This window comes from Alligator mississippiensis, chromosome 8 (genome assembly GCF_030867095.1).
Source record: "Alligator mississippiensis isolate rAllMis1 chromosome 8, rAllMis1, whole genome shotgun sequence".
Lineage (NCBI taxonomy): Eukaryota > Metazoa > Chordata > Crocodylia > Alligatoridae > Alligator > Alligator mississippiensis.
Window position 1 is genome coordinate 28,527,390 of NC_081831.1, and position 15,659 is coordinate 28,543,048.

Genomic DNA, 15,659 nt, shown 5'->3' on the forward strand with positions numbered 1-15,659 from the left:
CAAACTATGGGGGAGTATGGTCACGCTCCAGGACAGGCTGGCAATACAGACTGACCTGGAAAGGCTCACGCAGTGGGTGGACCTCAACTTCTTGTTGTTTAATATGGAGGAATGCAAAGTGCTCCATCTGGGGAGAATTAATCTGCAACAACTTTACAGGCCCGGCCGTATGACACTTCCCAGTACCCCAACTGAATGAGACCTGGGTGTTGTGACAGACAACAACATGAACATGAGCCACCAATGCGATGTCATAGCTGGCAGAGCTAATCAAATACTGGCATGCATCTACTGAGGCATCTCAAGCAGGGCTAAAGGTGTCATTGTCCTGTTCTACTTGACCTTGGTGAGACCGCAGCTGGAGTACTGCATCCAGTTTTGGCTGCTACACTTCAGGAATGAAGCAGAGAAGCTTGAGAGTTCAAAGGAGGGCCATGTATATGATTAGAGACCTAGAGAGCAGGTCATATGAGGAAAGGCTGAAAGACTTAAGACTGTTCAGCCTGGAGCATGGAAGACTCAGAGGGGACTTGTATGCTCCTGGTATAGGCTGTCACCATCAGGGCCTGGGGGAGTCTCTATTCACCAAGGTCCCCCAGAGGAGGACAAGAAACAATGAGCACAAACTGATTGAGGGTTGCTTCAGACTAGACATAAGGAAAAACTTCTTTAAAAGTCCACATGCTGAGGGTTTGGAACAGGCTCCCTCCAGTGGTGGTACAGTCACCCACAGTGGCAATCTTCAAAAAGCATTTTGATGTCCATTTTGCTGGGATCACCTCATCCCAGCAATCTTTCCTGCTGAACTGCAGGGGGCTTGCACCTGGACCTGGTAATCTGTAAGGTCCCTTCCAGCCCCTAACAACTATGAAAATTAATTTTTTTATACAGAGAAATGTAAAAGGGTTCATTACATGAACTGGGGGAGGGAAGGCATAGTTCTTGGACATGTAAATCCCTCCTCCAGCAGAAGAGACAGACAACCACACCCCACTGCACCCTCCCACCTTTATTGTAACAAGTGGACAAAGCTGTGGTGGAAGAACAAGACACCTCCCTCTCCCTTTGGTTTACTGTAGGTCTTACAATAACCCTTGATGTAATTAATGCTGGTGGCAGCTAGGGCTGGGGTAGAAACAGATCTCATGTAGAAGTGGGGGAATTAAATCCTAAAGCTCCTAGTGCATCCTGGCGGCTGCTGAGCTGCTGTTTTTCTGCCAGTGTGTATAGCCCTTGAAGAGTCTGGGTTAGTCCATTGTCCGAGGATGGGGTGAGGGATGATTATGCTTTGGTGACTGGCCTGGTTCAAAGTAGTGCAGGCAGCTCATTACCGAACTTGAGACGATGAGCCAAGATCTTGGCTGGCAAAAGGGTCTGGGGGGGGAAGAGGGAGAAGATAGAAATGGAGGAGAAATGGAACAGCCCAACAGCCTCCCCATCACTGCAGAGAATGAAACAGTCCCACATTTCCACCCCCCAACCCTTAGCCCAAGGGTGAAACATTTCATCCTTCCCCTCATCCTAAGGAACAGAACAGCTTAACACCACCTTGGGATAATGAAACATCCTATCCTCTCCCCACCATCAGAGAGAATAGAACAGCTCTCTCTCCTCTCCCCTCAAACTTCATCCCGGAATGGATTGATAGTCCCTTTAGGAATAAGGGAACATCTCACCTTCCCCTGCACTGCTACAGAGAAAGGAACAATCTAGAAACCTTAGGGCTCACAGAAGGCAACGTAGAACATTCCCTACCCTCAGGGATAATGGAAAAATCTCAGTCACCACAGGGAGTGGATCATCCCAGCATCTCCCTAACGCTCTTGAAAAGAGCATGCCAGCTCCCTCCTACTGTACTGGAATGGACTTTCCCACTACCCCATCCCCCCTATACCGTAGAGTGACCCAGCCCAGCCCAGCCCCTCCCAAGCTGAGTGGCTCAGACTGTATAGGTGCTGGTGGGTAGGGGAGGGGAGATGTTTCCCTCCCAGAAAATTAACTTTGCAGCTGGAACTCAACTGAGCTGAAAGAGGGAGGGAACCCCAGCTGCTGATTGATCGTATGGGGGTGGGGTATGACCCAGGCAGCAGGTGGGACTTACTGGGTGATGGATATAGGCCTCACAGTCATAGCACCAGGCAGAGAGGTCTGCGAAACTCAGGACCATGGGGTGGCCAGAAGCATCACCATGGGCAACCATGTGACCTGCCACATAGCGGCTGCACAACACCTGGGAAGCAAGGGGTTAATATATTGAAGGGAAGGGGGGAAAGGGCTGCAGGTCAGGAATGATGGGCACAGCAAAACTATGTGGGGGAGGGGGGAAAGAGAGTAAGTGCAGGCTACCATGGGCTCACCTGGTAGCAGGTGAGGCAGACCCAGTTCTCACCCTGGCACCCACACTTCTGGCACGGTGCCAGGATGTCCAGCCCGGCTGGGGGCACTGGTGCTACAGAGCTCAAGTGGGGGCACCAGGACAGCGGTGTCACAGCATAGAGTGCATCCTGGAGGGAATGGGGCACGTGGGGTGGGGAGGAGGAATAAGGACCCAGGCATCTGGGCTCCCAGTCTCCCCTGCTGTCACCCCCCTAGCCTCACCCCCTTCTCAGAGAACCCAGGTATCTGGGTTCCAAACCCCTCTATCACCTACCTCTGGTAAATCTGGGGCTGCAAGCCCTGCCCCTTCTGGAGGAGCTTCCTCCCCTTCTGGGTTAATCCCCACCCCTTCCAACTCAGGCTCTGTTTTCATCTTCCTCCTGGTCCAGCCCACAGGGACAGAGTCTGGGCTGCCCAACCCCTCCTGGGACCTGTCCTCCAGGGAGAGGGAACCCAGGGAGGAGAGGTCATCGGAAGGCAGGGCCTCCTGGGGGGCTTGGCTTCTGTCCTCAGAGGCATCACAGTCCATGGAGGGCACTGGGAGGGAGAAGGGGAGGATGTAACTCAGATATCCTGGCTCCCAGCCCCTACCCCCTCTCCAATCTCTCCCCCTTTCCAAAGAACCCAGGCATCTGGGCCCCCCTCCAACTCCAAGGCAGGAACTCAGGCATCCTGGCCCTCCTGGCTTAGGAACCAAGCATCCGGGCCCCACCAAGGGCAAACTCGGGTATCCAAGACCCCATCCTCCCAAAGGCAGGAACCCAGGCATCTGGGACCCTCCCCCCCGCCCCAAGGAAGGAACCCAGGCATCCAGCTCACCATGGAGACGCAGGCAGGCCCAGTAGGTACGGTGCACAGCGCTGGCCAGGCCGAGGGCACGGAGAGCACTGGGCTGGGGGTGTGGAGACAGGGGTAGTGCCAAGACTGGAGGTGGGGCCAGTGGGGGGTCTCCCAGCAGTGCCCGGACGCATGTGGCCAGGGACTCTGCTGTTGCTGCCAGGTTGTAGCCACCCTGTGGGGAGGGGAGACAGGAGGAAAAAAAAACAAAAACAAAAAACCCCAAGCAACAGTTGCCATGACAAAATTGGGAGGGAACCCCATTGGTTCATAATAGGAGTTCCTGCCTCCCCCCCAGCCACAGGGGTGAAGACAGCAGTCTGTCCCCAGCAATGCTCAGAACCACATGGGATATATGGGGATACAGGTGCATAAATTAGAATAACTGCATACAACAGACGGTGGCTGGGGTGTGTTGGATACAGAAACGTGAATAAGATTGACATATTTTAGCTATGTCTGTATAATTATGTTCAAGATTTTCATAAATTTTTACAGATTTGCAAAACTGCTCAAGAGACACAAATCAGACAAGGGACTTGCAGAACTCTGCTCAAGGAACAAATCAATAGAGATGCACATAAATCAGGTATGTATTTACATAACCCAAGCATACATTTGGATAAACCAGGCAGATACAAACTAACTGGATGAAGATTTGCCTAACTAACTAAAGCTGCATACATCTGATTTCATTTGCATGACCAATTTAGGTCTGTGGGCATCTGAATGCAGTTTATGCATCTTGGCATATTTCTTGCCTAAATTTGAATGCTGTTTGCATAGATATCATGCAGGAGCATACATGCAAATTTGGCCATGGGCGAGTTTTACAGCGGGGGGAATGCTATGATCCATATTTGCACATGCAAATGTTACTGATAATAACATTATGGTTGACCCCGCCTACTTCTTCCAACCCACAGAGAACCCAGTGTCTCCACCCTATAGGATCAGGGTCCCTAGGAGGCAGGGGAGCGGTCAGAATTGATGTAGAGACATGGCCTGGGTCAGAACTCCCACAAGAGACATTAGCAGGATCCTGGAGGGGGTGTGACAAGGGTGGTGGGTGGGGCCTCTGCACAGGAAGGGGGTGGAGACTAGGGAGAAGGTGGGGCCAGCTCCTGGGCTAAAGAGGGTATGGCCTGGCAGAGGGGGCAGGGCATGGAACCTGAAGGGGCAAGACTAGGGCTGAAGGGGTGGGGTCAGGGGCTGGTGAGTGGGCTCAGTACCTCAAGGGCCAGGATAAGGCGGCCACAGGCCAGCGTAGCCAGCAGCCAGGCCATGGTGCCGTAGCCCTGGGGGGTCACCAGGCAGCCGCCCAGGGGATCGCCTTGTGCCGCATCGAACCCAGCTGCCACCAGCACCAGCTCCGGCCTGAACTGTATGTGCGTGGGGAGGGGTGAGGACTCAGGCATCTGGGAATCCCCCCTCTCCTTTCACTCTGCTCAACCTGGGGCAAGGGTAGTAGACCCAGGCACTGGCAGAGAACCCAGGTGTTGGCAGTAGGGAACCCAGACTAATACAGAACCCAGGTGTCCCAAGCACCACTAGGGGAAAGAACCCAGGTGTCCAGCCCCCCTACCCAGCCAGAATAGAACCCAGATGTCTGGAACCCTTCCACCCCCCTGGGGAAGGGACACAGGTGTTCATCCCCCCCCCCCACCCAAGGAACAAACCCCAGCATCCAGGCACACCTGGTAGGCGACAGGCAGGCAGAGGCGCAGCAGGGCAGGCAGGTATTCCGGGTCCCCAGCACGAGGCTCCTCCCACGGCACATTAAGGGTGTAGCCCCGCCCCTGCCCCCGCCCCACCTGCCCTGCTCCTCCCGCTGGCCCCCCTGGAAAGAAGGCGCCAGCATCATAGCGGTGCAGGGAGATGTACAGCACACTGCAAGGGGGGGGGGGGGGGAGAAGAGGATCAGAGATGTGCCCACCTCTTGGGTGGGGCAGCTGCAAGTGACTGAGTATAAATAGGGAATGGGTAGGGCAAGTATAATGGCACAAATAGGGCTAAGATGCACCCAGCTCTGGGGTGGGACAGGGGAAGAGGAACAGCCAAGCAGAACACCTCCTCCCCCTAGTACCTGGGGTCTTCCTCAAAAATATGCTGGATTCCATTGCCATGGTGAATATCCCAGTCCAGAATCAGAACCCTGGGGGTGAGATGGGAGATGGAAGCCAGGCATCTGGACTCCCAGCCCCTCTTGCTCCCCACCTTCCAGTTTCAGAGAACCCAGGCATCCAGGCTCACCGCAAGGGCCGGCCAGCCACCTGCTGGGCATAGCGGGCTGCCAGGGCCACTGAATTGAAGAGGCAGAAGCCACAGGCAGCATCAGGCTCTGCGTGATGCCCTGGGGGCCGCACCACGGCCACTGCATTTTGCACCTGGGGGGTGGAGAGACAGGGCTGAGATGCAGCCAGCTCTAGGGTGGGACAATTAGGCAACAGACAAGTGTAACAGAGTGAAGATAGTGCCAAGCTGTGCCTAGTTCTGGGATGGAGCTGCTGAGGAATGGCTGAATATAAATGTCATAAAGGGAGGAATCAGACGTGGCCAGCTCTGGGGTGGGACAACTGGGAAAGGCTGAATAAACCACCATCCAGACAAGGCTGAAGAAGTGCCCAGCTCTAGGGTGGGGCAGCTGGAAAACAGCTGAAGTATAACACTGCCTGGTTCTGGCCAAGACGCTTTCACAGCTCTGAGGTGGAATAGGTAGGAAACAGCCAAGTATAACACCACCCACATGGAGCTGAGATACGCCCACCTCTAGAACTGGACCATCAGAAACTGGCCAGGTATAACACTACAGGAGAAGGGCTGAGATGCACCCAGCTCTGGCAAGGAAGGGCTGAATATAACCCCACCCAGACAAGGCCAAGGTGCACCCAATTCTAAGGTAGAACAATCTGAGAGATGGTCAAATATAATAAGGCCCAGATGAGGCCAAGATGCACCCAGCTCTGGGGTGGAACAGGCAGGGTACAGCTGACCCAAATGGGGTCAAGAGGTGGCCAGCTTGGGGGGGGGGGGGGGGGGGGGGGGCAGGAGACTAAACAAAACACACCTGCCCAGCCAGCACGGCATCCACAGCGCTAAGGACACAGCCAGCTGCCAGGCATGCAGCCTCAAAGGACTCCCCGCACATGTAGACCGAGTTGTAGCGGGAACCAGCACGATGTAGCTCCCGCGGGCGCAGCCCAACTGTGGCCCGGAGTCCGGCCACGTACTCTGGGCTGGGGGAGGAAAACCCAGAAGTCCAGGTGTAGCCTTCTGCCCCTCACCCTCATAGCACCCTTGGAGCATCTGGGCTCCAAGCATGCCCTGCTCCACCTCCCCACCCCAACCCAGGCATCTGGGCTCAGCACCCCTGCTATTCTCACCCCTCAACCCCCAGCCCAGAGAACCCAGGCGTCCAGTACCTGTGGCACAGCAACAGCTCGGGCTCAGTAGCCAGACGGGGAGGCAGGCGCAGGCACCGTGGCTCCAGCCCCAACTCCTGCAGCCGGCTCAGGGCCCGGGTCACCCGCTGTGGCCGCTCTGGGTGCTGGCTGGTAGGAGACAGGGGAAGGCTCAGTGCCTGGACATCTGAGTCCCCCTGCACAGCCAGGCAGTGGGCAACCCTGGCATCCAGGCTGCCAACCCTCCTTGCCAGCAGTCAGAATCCACTTACTACCCTCAGAACTCAGGCATATAGCCACCCCAGCCCCACCCCATGAGCCCAGGCATCTGGAACCTCCAGCCAGGACCCAGGTGACTAGGCCCTCACAAAGACCCTGGGATTTAGGCCCCCCAGCCACTGTCCCCATGAACCCAGGCATCCAGGCCCCCTAGCCTCCCCACAGCAAATCCAGGCCTACCTGTCCCACATGTTGTAGTGCTGGGTCATGCGTTCATCATAGACCAAGCCGGTACAGGCAGGGGGGCGGCGGGGGGGTGGGGCCTCCAAGAAAGGCAGAGCCTCTGGGCAGGGCAGCTCCACTGGGGATGGGACCCCCCCTGTCTCCCCTAGTGCCTCCTCTACTCCCTCATCCTCTGTGGAAAGTACCGAGACCTCTGTGGGGGAGGCGGGGAATAAAGAGACATTGCAGAGATGCATCCAACTCTGGGGTGTGATAACTAAGCAACAGCTTTGTGTAAGCCTGCCCCAGGCAGTGAGAGATGCAGCCAGCTCTGGGGTAGAAGGAGCTGGGGAACTGCTGAGTATATCAGGGCATGGACAGATTTGAGGTGCAGCCAGTTCTGGGGGTGAAACAGCTGAGCATAACCCAGCTGAGGGGGTGGACCTGGGGAGAGCTCACAGCATAGGAATGGCTGAGATGTTTCAGCCCAGAGCTGGCCACAATGGGCTAACAGCCATAGGCAATGTGAGGGGGTGGGAAAATGTGCTCCCCTAGATTTCTAAGCCAATGGCAGCAGTGCAGCCAGCAGAGCAGAGCTCTGCCTGCCCCACTGTCAATGCTTATGTGTCATTTATGTTAACAGCCAAGTACAACACCCTCCTGCCAGGGCAGATCCAGACTCACCAACACGCTGAAGAGATGGCCAGAATTGGGCATGAATACCCAGAGCCTTTGAGATGGACTGGAGAGCGCTGGAGACAGGATGTAAAGTTAAGTTCTGCACCCCAAGATCACAGCCCCCACCACCTCCCCTTTTTCCCCCTGCCACAACTTACCTGGGACAGGGGGCAGCTGGCCCGGCCAGTGGGGGGCAGGGGTCTCCCAGGAGAGACCCCAGGGCAGCACTGACCCCCTCAGTGAGAGAGTGGAGGTTGTAGCCGCCCTGTGGGGGGAGAGGAGGGTGGCGGTGAGGGGCCAGGATACACCCAGCTCTAGTGTGGAAGAGGTCAGGAGCGGGTGAGTACAATGTAGGACGGGCTAGGGAGCGATGAGGTATAACAAGGAAGAGACAAGCCCAGGTAGCCAAGCAGAACAGGGAGAGCAACTGGGTACAACAGGCCAGGATGTTGCCACCTCTGGGGAGGAATGGCTGCATATAACAGGCAGGAATGTGCCCAGCTCTGGGGAGGGGGGTGTCATCATCACTTACCTCCAAGGCCAGCACAACCTTCCCCCCAGCCAGCGCCAGCAGCATGTGGGTGAGGTGGGCGAAGCAGGCAGGTGACACCAACATTTGCCCCTGGAGGGGGGGCAACAGGAGAACAGAGATTGGGGGCAGAGGGGGTGGGCAGAACCTGGACTGCCAGAGCCCCTACTCCCAGCCCCTCTAGCCCCACCTGTCTCCGGGACCCTGCCCTTCTGGCCCCACCTACCTCCACGTCCTGTCCCATCCCTCTCTAACAATACCCACAGCCTCCCACTGGTCTTGTTCATCTCCAACCCCATCCCATGCCCAGCCCTCCAAGCCCCACCCAGGTGCCCTTAGCCCTGCCTGCTACTGGGCCCCACCCCAGGCCCTTCTAGCTCTGCCTCACCACTCACCTTGGGGTCCCCAATGGCAGCATCAAAGCCAGCAGCCACAAGAACCAGCTGGGGCTGGAACTGGATTGAATGGGTTGGGTGAGAGCCCAGAACTGCTCCCTCCTCAAAGCCCTCCAACCCCCTGGATGCACCCAGTTCTGGGGTGGAACAGCCAGGAAACAGATGGATATAATGCCCTATGATGGGGCTGAGATGTGCCCAGCTGTGGAGTGGGGCAGCTGGAAACGGCCAAGTATAACACCCCATAAAAGGGCTAGAATGCACCCAGCTCTGGGGTGGAACTCAGAAACAACCAAGTATAATGTTCTATGGAAGGGATGAGATGCAGCTTGCTCTGGTGTGGAACAGCTGAATATAATGCCCCACAAGAGGAGAAGGATCTGCCCACCTCTGGGGTGGTGCACCTGGGTATGGGGGCCTGAGATGCTGCACGCTAGACCTGGGTGCATCTAGGAACAGCTGAGGACAACATCCTGTAAAAAGGGCCAGTATGCACCCAGCTCTGAGGTTGAACAGCTAGGAAATGGGTGGGTATAAGCACCCCATGGGAGGGTGAGGACATACCCAGTATTGGGGTAGAACAGCTAAGCTTAACACCCCATGGGGAAGGCTGGGACAGCTAGGGAATGGGCAAGCTAACAGCACCCAAAATGAGCCCAAGTGCAGCCAGCTCTGGGGTGGGACAGCCAGAAATGCTCTAGTACAAACACCCCCCTCCAGAAAGGCTGAGAGGCACCCATCTCCCCCTAGGAATGGGCAGAGATCAGGTCCCCCTCCAGTACCTCGAAGGCTACAGGCAGCAGGAGCTGGAGGAAGGCGGAGATGTAGTCAGCATCCGTCATGCCAGGCTAGGATAGAAGCAGGGGCTTGGGTGAGGGACATGGGGCCAAGATGCACCAAGCTCTGGGGTGAGGGGGTTGGGGACAGCCAAGTATAATGGAGCACAAAGGTGGCCCAGATTCAGCCAGCTCTTGGGGAGGCGGGTGAGAAGTAATCCAGTATAATATGGCACAAATAGAGTTGAGATGTGCCAAGATTTGGGGTGGAACACCTGGGAATCAGCCACATGCCTGCTCTGGGCTGAGGGCACCTGGGGACAGCCGAGTATAACAGCCTAGAGAAAAATCCCAGAAGTGCCTGCCAGGAGGGGGTAGTGGCTGGGAAACAGCTGAGTATAATACCCCACAGGAAGGCTGAAATGTGCCCAGCTCTGGAGCAGGGGTGTCTAGAGGCAGTTGAGTATAACAGTCTAGAAAGAATCCCAAGATGCAACCAGCTCTGGGATGGAGCAGTGGGTAACAGCTGAATATAACACCCCAGGGGTAGACCTAAATGTGCACAGCTCTGGGGTGGAGGGGCTGGGGAATGGCCACATATAACAGGGCACAGATAAAGCAGAGATGCAGCCAGCTCTAGGGCTGAACAGCCAGGTATAAACAAGTCTTGGAAGGAGAACCACAATGCACCCAGCTCTGGGGTGGGGTGGCTGATGAACGGCGAAGTATAACAGATCCCCCCAGAGGTGGGGCCAGACACTGGGATCCCTCACCTGGTTCCAGGGCAGGTTGATGGTGAAGCCACAGCCTTGCCCCCGCCCCACAGCCGATGAATCAGAATCCGGGAGATGGGGCCAGAATGCCCCGTTGTCATAGCGATGGACCGAGAAGTACAGGACGCTGGGGGTGTTGTATGATATCCTGTCTCCCACAGTCTTGTGGTGCCCCTCACTCTTGACCCGCAGACTGCCCCCCCACCCCTCCCCCGCAGCTCCAGAGTCCCTCACTCCTGACCTGGGGTCATCTTCAAAGATGAACTGGGTTCCCTGCCCATGGTGGACATCCCAGTCAACAATCAGGACCCTAAAACCGATGATGTCAGGAGGAAGAAAAAAAAAAAAAAAAATCTAGGCATCTGGGCTTCCCACTTTTAGTCCCTCTCCCTTCCCAGAGAACCAAGCTCCCCTGTTCTCACCCCTGTCCCCTCCCCACCCCTTCCTAGAGAACTCAGGTGTCCGGGCTCACCGCTGCAATCCACGGCGCTCCCGGGCATGACGGGCAGCGATGGCCACATGGTTGAAGAGGCAGTAGCCATCCATACGCTCCCGTTGTGCATGGTGCCCTGGTGGCCTGGGGGGAGGAGCTGCTGTAAGCTCAGCCCCCTAGCCCCACCCCCTGCAACTCCAGGCTCTGCCCTACCACAGAACCCCAGAGGAAGAGTGAACCTCTAGGTCAGGAGTGTCCAACCTTTTTGAATGTGGAGCCGGATCATTAACTTTTTAATCACCCAGTGGGCCGGCAAGCCATATTCAAACACCCTCTGTCCTGGGCCAAAGAGACCCTGCCTGTGTAGCCCTACTGCACCTGCCTGTTACGGCAAGGTTCATGGTAGCTGCTGGTGGGCAGGGGCAGGAGGGACCCATTCTGCATCCAGCCAGCTACTGCCTCAGAGACAGAAGGGGAGAAATAAATAGCTCCACATCACCATCCCCCAAGCAGCGGAGCCCCACGAGCTGGCGCTGCCTGAGTGGGGCTGGAGCGAGGCAGCCGCTGCACTGCAGCCCCTCACCTGCCTGCCCACGGGGCTCCGCTTACCGTGGTGCCCGGCCGCCTACAGCCCCGGTGGCCTCAGCGCTGCGAGCCCGGAGTCCAAAAGACACTGGTTCCCACTGCCTTGCCCTGTAGAGGTCACACCAGGACCCCACCTGCTGAGGCCCCCCATGCTGCTGGGGACAGGAGGCGGCCAGCCAGGTCAGCACCAGCCAGCAGAAGCGGCGGCGGAGCCATGTGCCGCTTGGGACTGACCAGTGCAGGCAGGGGGAAAATGCAGCTGAGCCGCTGCCCCTTTGGCCAGGCTTGTCCCGTCCCGAGTGGCAGGCACATGGCTCTGCCGCCGCTTCTGCTGGCCAGTGCAGACCCTGCTGGGCTCCTCCCATCCCCAGCAGCACATGGGAAGCCGCATGCTCCGGATGGGATGGACCCAGCTGGGTCAGCACCAGCCAGGAAAAGCGACATGCAGCTGAAGCTGGCTTCTCACGTGCTGCTGGGGATGGGGGGAACCCGGCCGGGTCTGCACTGGCCAGCAGAAGCAGCAGCGGAGCTGTATGCCGCTTAGGATGGGACAAACCCAGCTGGAGCAGCAGGAGCTCAGCTACATTTTCCCCCTGCTTGCACCGGTCAGTCCCGAGCAGCACACAGCTCTGCTGCCGCTTCTGAGGGCTGGTGCCGACCTGGCAGGCCTCCTCCTGTCCCCAGCAGCATGTGGGAATCAGGCTTCAGCTGCTTGCTGCTCTGGATGGAACAGACCTGCCTGGGTCGGCACCAGCCAGCAGAGGTAGTGGTGGAGCAATGTGCTGCTTGGGACTGACCAGCAGAGGTAGGGGGAAAATGCAGCTGAGCCCCCTGCTGCTCCAGCTGGGCTCATCCTGGCCCGAGAGGCACATGGCTACTTCTCTTCCCACATGCATCATGTCCGCAACATCAAGCTGATGCAGTGCATGTGGAAACCTTGTCCCTTCCCTAGCCCTTCAGCAACCATTAGGAAGCTGCTGAGGGGCTGGGGGAGGAACAAGGAGTGGGAATGAAAGTAAATAGTGTTTACTTTAGTTTCCCGTCACTGCACAGCGGGCCTCAGAAAATACCTTGGCGGGCTGTATGTTGGACAAGCCTGCTCTAGGTCCAAGCCCCATCCCCAAACAATAGCCCCCAAGCCCTCCTCTGTAGCCCTGCCCCCTGACTCACCCTTGGCTCTACCCTCAGCCCTTCCCACTTTGTCTTGCCCTTGCCTCTCTCTAGCCCTTGTAGCCCCACTCCAGCCCCTTAGCCACACCCCCTAGCCCCACCCTAACCCACTCCTAGCCTGTTGGCTCCACCTCCAGCCCCAATAGCTGCACTCCTGCCCGTACCTCACCCAAGCCCCCCTAGCCCCACCTCTGAGTTTCCTCAACCCCCCCAGGTGCTTCATCCCACCCCTCCCCTGCTAGGCCTGTCCTCTTGGGCCCCTAAGTCCAACCCCTATAACCCCCCACCCTTAGAACTCAGGCCCCACCTCCAGCCCCTTTTCCCATCCCCTTAGCCCCACCCCCCAGACCTCACTAGCCCGTCTTACCGGATCAGCGCCAGCCCATTCCTCAGCTCCCCACTCAGCACCTTGTCAACCACGGCCAGGACAGTGCCGGCTGCCAGCCGCGCACAGTGGTATGAATTCTGCAGGGGTGGGGATGGTGAGGGACCCAGGCATCGAGGTTCCTAGCCCTCCCTGCTTTCACCCACCTCTCCTGCCAGAGAACCCAGGCATCTGGGCTTCAAGCCCCCCGCCCCCAAAATCTGGGGCTTACCGGATGCAAATAAACTGAATCGTAAGTGTCTGAGAGGGCGCGGAGTTTACCCTCCTCCATGTCGGCAGTTGAGGCCATGAGGGCCAGGAACTGGGGGCTGCAAAGTGAGGAGGGGGTCATGGTGCCCCTCACTCCCCTCCTTACTCCCAACCTGCAACCCCCCCCCAAACCCATGGACCTGCAGTGCCCCTCACCCCCAGTAACTCTCTCACCTGTGTACCAGCAGAATCTCCTCTTCCGTAGCCAGTCTGGCCTGCAAAGAGATAGCCCTAAAAAAACCCCCAGGCATCCAGGCTCCCAGCCCCACACCCCTCCCAGAGAATCCAGGTGTCTGAGTTCTCATCCTCCCTACCCCACCACTCTCACCTGCAGCCTCTCCTCCACTCCCAGAGAACACAGGCATCTGACTCACCTGCACAGGGACACACCTCTCCACCAATCCATCTTCCACCAGCTTGGTCCAGATGGATGTCAGCCGGGCTGGGCACTCAGGGAAACTGCAGCAATAAGGGCAGAGTCAGGAGGCTGTGGGGTAGGAGTGAGGGGCACTGTGAAGCTATGGGGACACAGGTATCCAGGTCCCCCAGCCATTCTCCACATTCCATGAACCCAGACATCTGGGCATCTCAGGCTCTGGTAGACTCAGGCATCCAGGTCCCCCAGTGAACCCAGGTGTCTGGGATCCCCTCCATGAACCCAGGTATCTGGGTGCCCCAGCTCCCTCTGTGGATCCATGGCCCAGTAGGATTCATTATGGGTCAGGAGTGAGGGGCACCCTGGGGCCATGGGGAGCACTGCAGGTCAGGTGTGAGAAACACCAATATGGGTGGGGTTGGGGGGTCAGGAAGAGACACAAAAGGAGCAGGGGTGGGAGGGACCAGGTCAGCCAGCCAAACCCAGAGTAAGACTGGGGAACCGAGGCTGATGAGTTGATCCCAGATTCTGTCACAATGATGGGGACTCATAGGTGGGGGGGAGAGAGTTGTAGGCCAGGCTAGGGAAATCAATCCCAGACTGGGACTGGGGATCCTCGGGCTGACCAGTTGATCCCAGATCCACCCCCTCCATTACAGAGATGGGGGGGGGAGCAGGGAGAGACAGGACAGAGCCCAGGGTAACAAGCCAAGCTCAGAGTGGCACTGGAGTCCCAGGCTGGTGAACTGATCCCAGATGTGCCACCCTTAGAGATAGAAGTTCATGAGGGAGCTAGGGCAGCACAGGAGCTGCAGATGAAGGGAGCAGCTTCCCTCACCTCTTGTCCCAAAGGCAGTGAAAGCTGGTGAGCTCCTTATCATAAGCAAGGCCTGTCCCTGAGGGCACTGGCTTCTCTGCAGCCAGATCCTGGAGGGGGGGTAGAGAAGGACACAGGAGATAGTGAACTCAGACTTCCAGTATCTCCCTCCCAACATAATACCCTGCCTCACTGCCCTGTCCAGAGCAGGAGAACCCAGGCAGCTGGGGGCTCCCCAATGGCTCCCCTACCATCGAACCCACCAGGCCCCTGTCCCCTCCCAGCAAGAAGACCAAGGCATCTGGGCTCCCACCAACCCCCATCCCCCCCACCTCCAAAATGACTCAGGTGTCCAGGCTCTTCCCCTGCCAAAACCTTGTGGGGACACAGGCCTCCAGTTTCTACCCCCACTCCATGAGGCGCAGGTATCTAGGCCGTACCAGGTGCTGTAACCCATCCTGGAGCTCGGCCACCTCTTGATGCAACCTCCGGGCACGGCCGCGCCGCTTTGCCTCAGGGAGCCCTGGGCTGCGGCGGGGAGGGGGTGGTGCCTGCCGACCAGCCCGGCCCTACAAGGGGATGACAAGACAGACTGCAGAGCTCTGGCCACACTACCTTGGGATCAAACCCACCCCTTCATGTCAGGCCACACCCACACGGCCCGGAAATCCAGCTCCAGTGGTCAGGCCACACCCACTCCTGGCTCCCCTCCAGCTTTACCTCCCTGAGAGAAACAGGCACCATCCTTGGCCTCCAAGCCCCGCCCACCTGACCTAGGCCACACCCCAGGTCCTTAAGCCCCACCTCCAATCTTCCTTACCCGCAGGCTCCACCCCGTTCTGGCCCCGCTCCCTGAGCACCAAGCTCCTCCCACAGCCTGGCCCCGCCCCATTTTACTCCACCCTGTCAGTTTCCCCCCCCCATCTTGGCCCCACTTCAGTATCATAAGCCCCACCCCTCCTGGACCCCGGTACCGGGTTTCAACTCTCCCAGCGTGGTACCCACTCCCCATAACCATATGGGGGGGGGGCAAGTGGTGGGGCGGCTACTTTACCGACGGTGCCGGGGCGCTGGGTCCTTCAGGCCCCGGAGAGACCCCAGGGGGCATCGCGGCGGCAAGGCAGGGAGGATTACAAGTAGGCGTGAGAGGCTCCGGGTTGGGGGGAAATGGTTTCATCTGCTCCCCCCCCCCCTTCAGAAAGATGGTCTCTCCCGGGCGCTGCCGGATGGAGTCAGATTGGCCTGCCCTGAGCGAGACCATTCGTACCGCGCGGGGCAGGCAGAGCTGGGTGACACAATTCCCCTGCACATGCGCACTTAGAGGGGTGGGAGAGACCATTCACCTCAGTAAAGGGGGAAGGAGACTGGGACTTTCCCAATGCTTGGGTGGGGGCCGGGTACTACCACGGACACTAGTTGAGGGCAATTAAAGGCAAAG

The 15,659-nt window shown here is 57.9% G+C and overlaps 1 protein-coding gene across 5 annotated transcripts; it reads right to left on the reverse strand.

The window, feature by feature from the left end:
• Positions 1-654: 654 nt before the first annotated feature.
• Positions 655-15,633, reverse strand: HDAC6 (histone deacetylase 6). 5 transcript variants are annotated; one of them, XM_059733041.1, is made up of 27 exons: positions 15,276-15,627; positions 14,662-14,790; positions 14,243-14,331; positions 13,403-13,487; positions 13,203-13,243; positions 12,991-13,087; positions 12,762-12,859; positions 10,679-10,783; positions 10,448-10,516; positions 10,207-10,333; positions 9,440-9,505; positions 8,658-8,717; positions 8,266-8,355; positions 7,892-7,998; positions 7,740-7,807; positions 7,074-7,269; positions 6,636-6,764; positions 6,281-6,449; positions 5,467-5,600; positions 5,300-5,368; positions 4,911-5,103; positions 4,446-4,595; positions 3,196-3,388; positions 2,651-2,913; positions 2,358-2,504; positions 2,102-2,230; positions 655-1,374 (listed from the first exon to the last, which is right to left on the reverse strand). In XM_059733041.1, the coding sequence occupies exons 1-27, from the start codon at positions 15,558-15,560 to the stop codon at positions 1,306-1,308; spliced, it is 3,357 nt and encodes a 1,118-aa protein (XP_059589024.1). In that variant the 5' UTR covers positions 15,561-15,627; the 3' UTR covers positions 655-1,305. The 5 variants fall into 5 exon arrangements, with proteins under 5 accessions (XP_059589024.1, XP_059589026.1, XP_059589025.1 ...); XM_059733043.1 differs by lacking the exon at positions 2,358-2,504 and having other exon boundaries at positions 15,276-15,633; XM_059733042.1 differs by lacking the exon at positions 8,658-8,717 and having other exon boundaries at positions 15,276-15,628.
• Between the last annotated feature and the right edge of the window lie 26 nt (positions 15,634-15,659).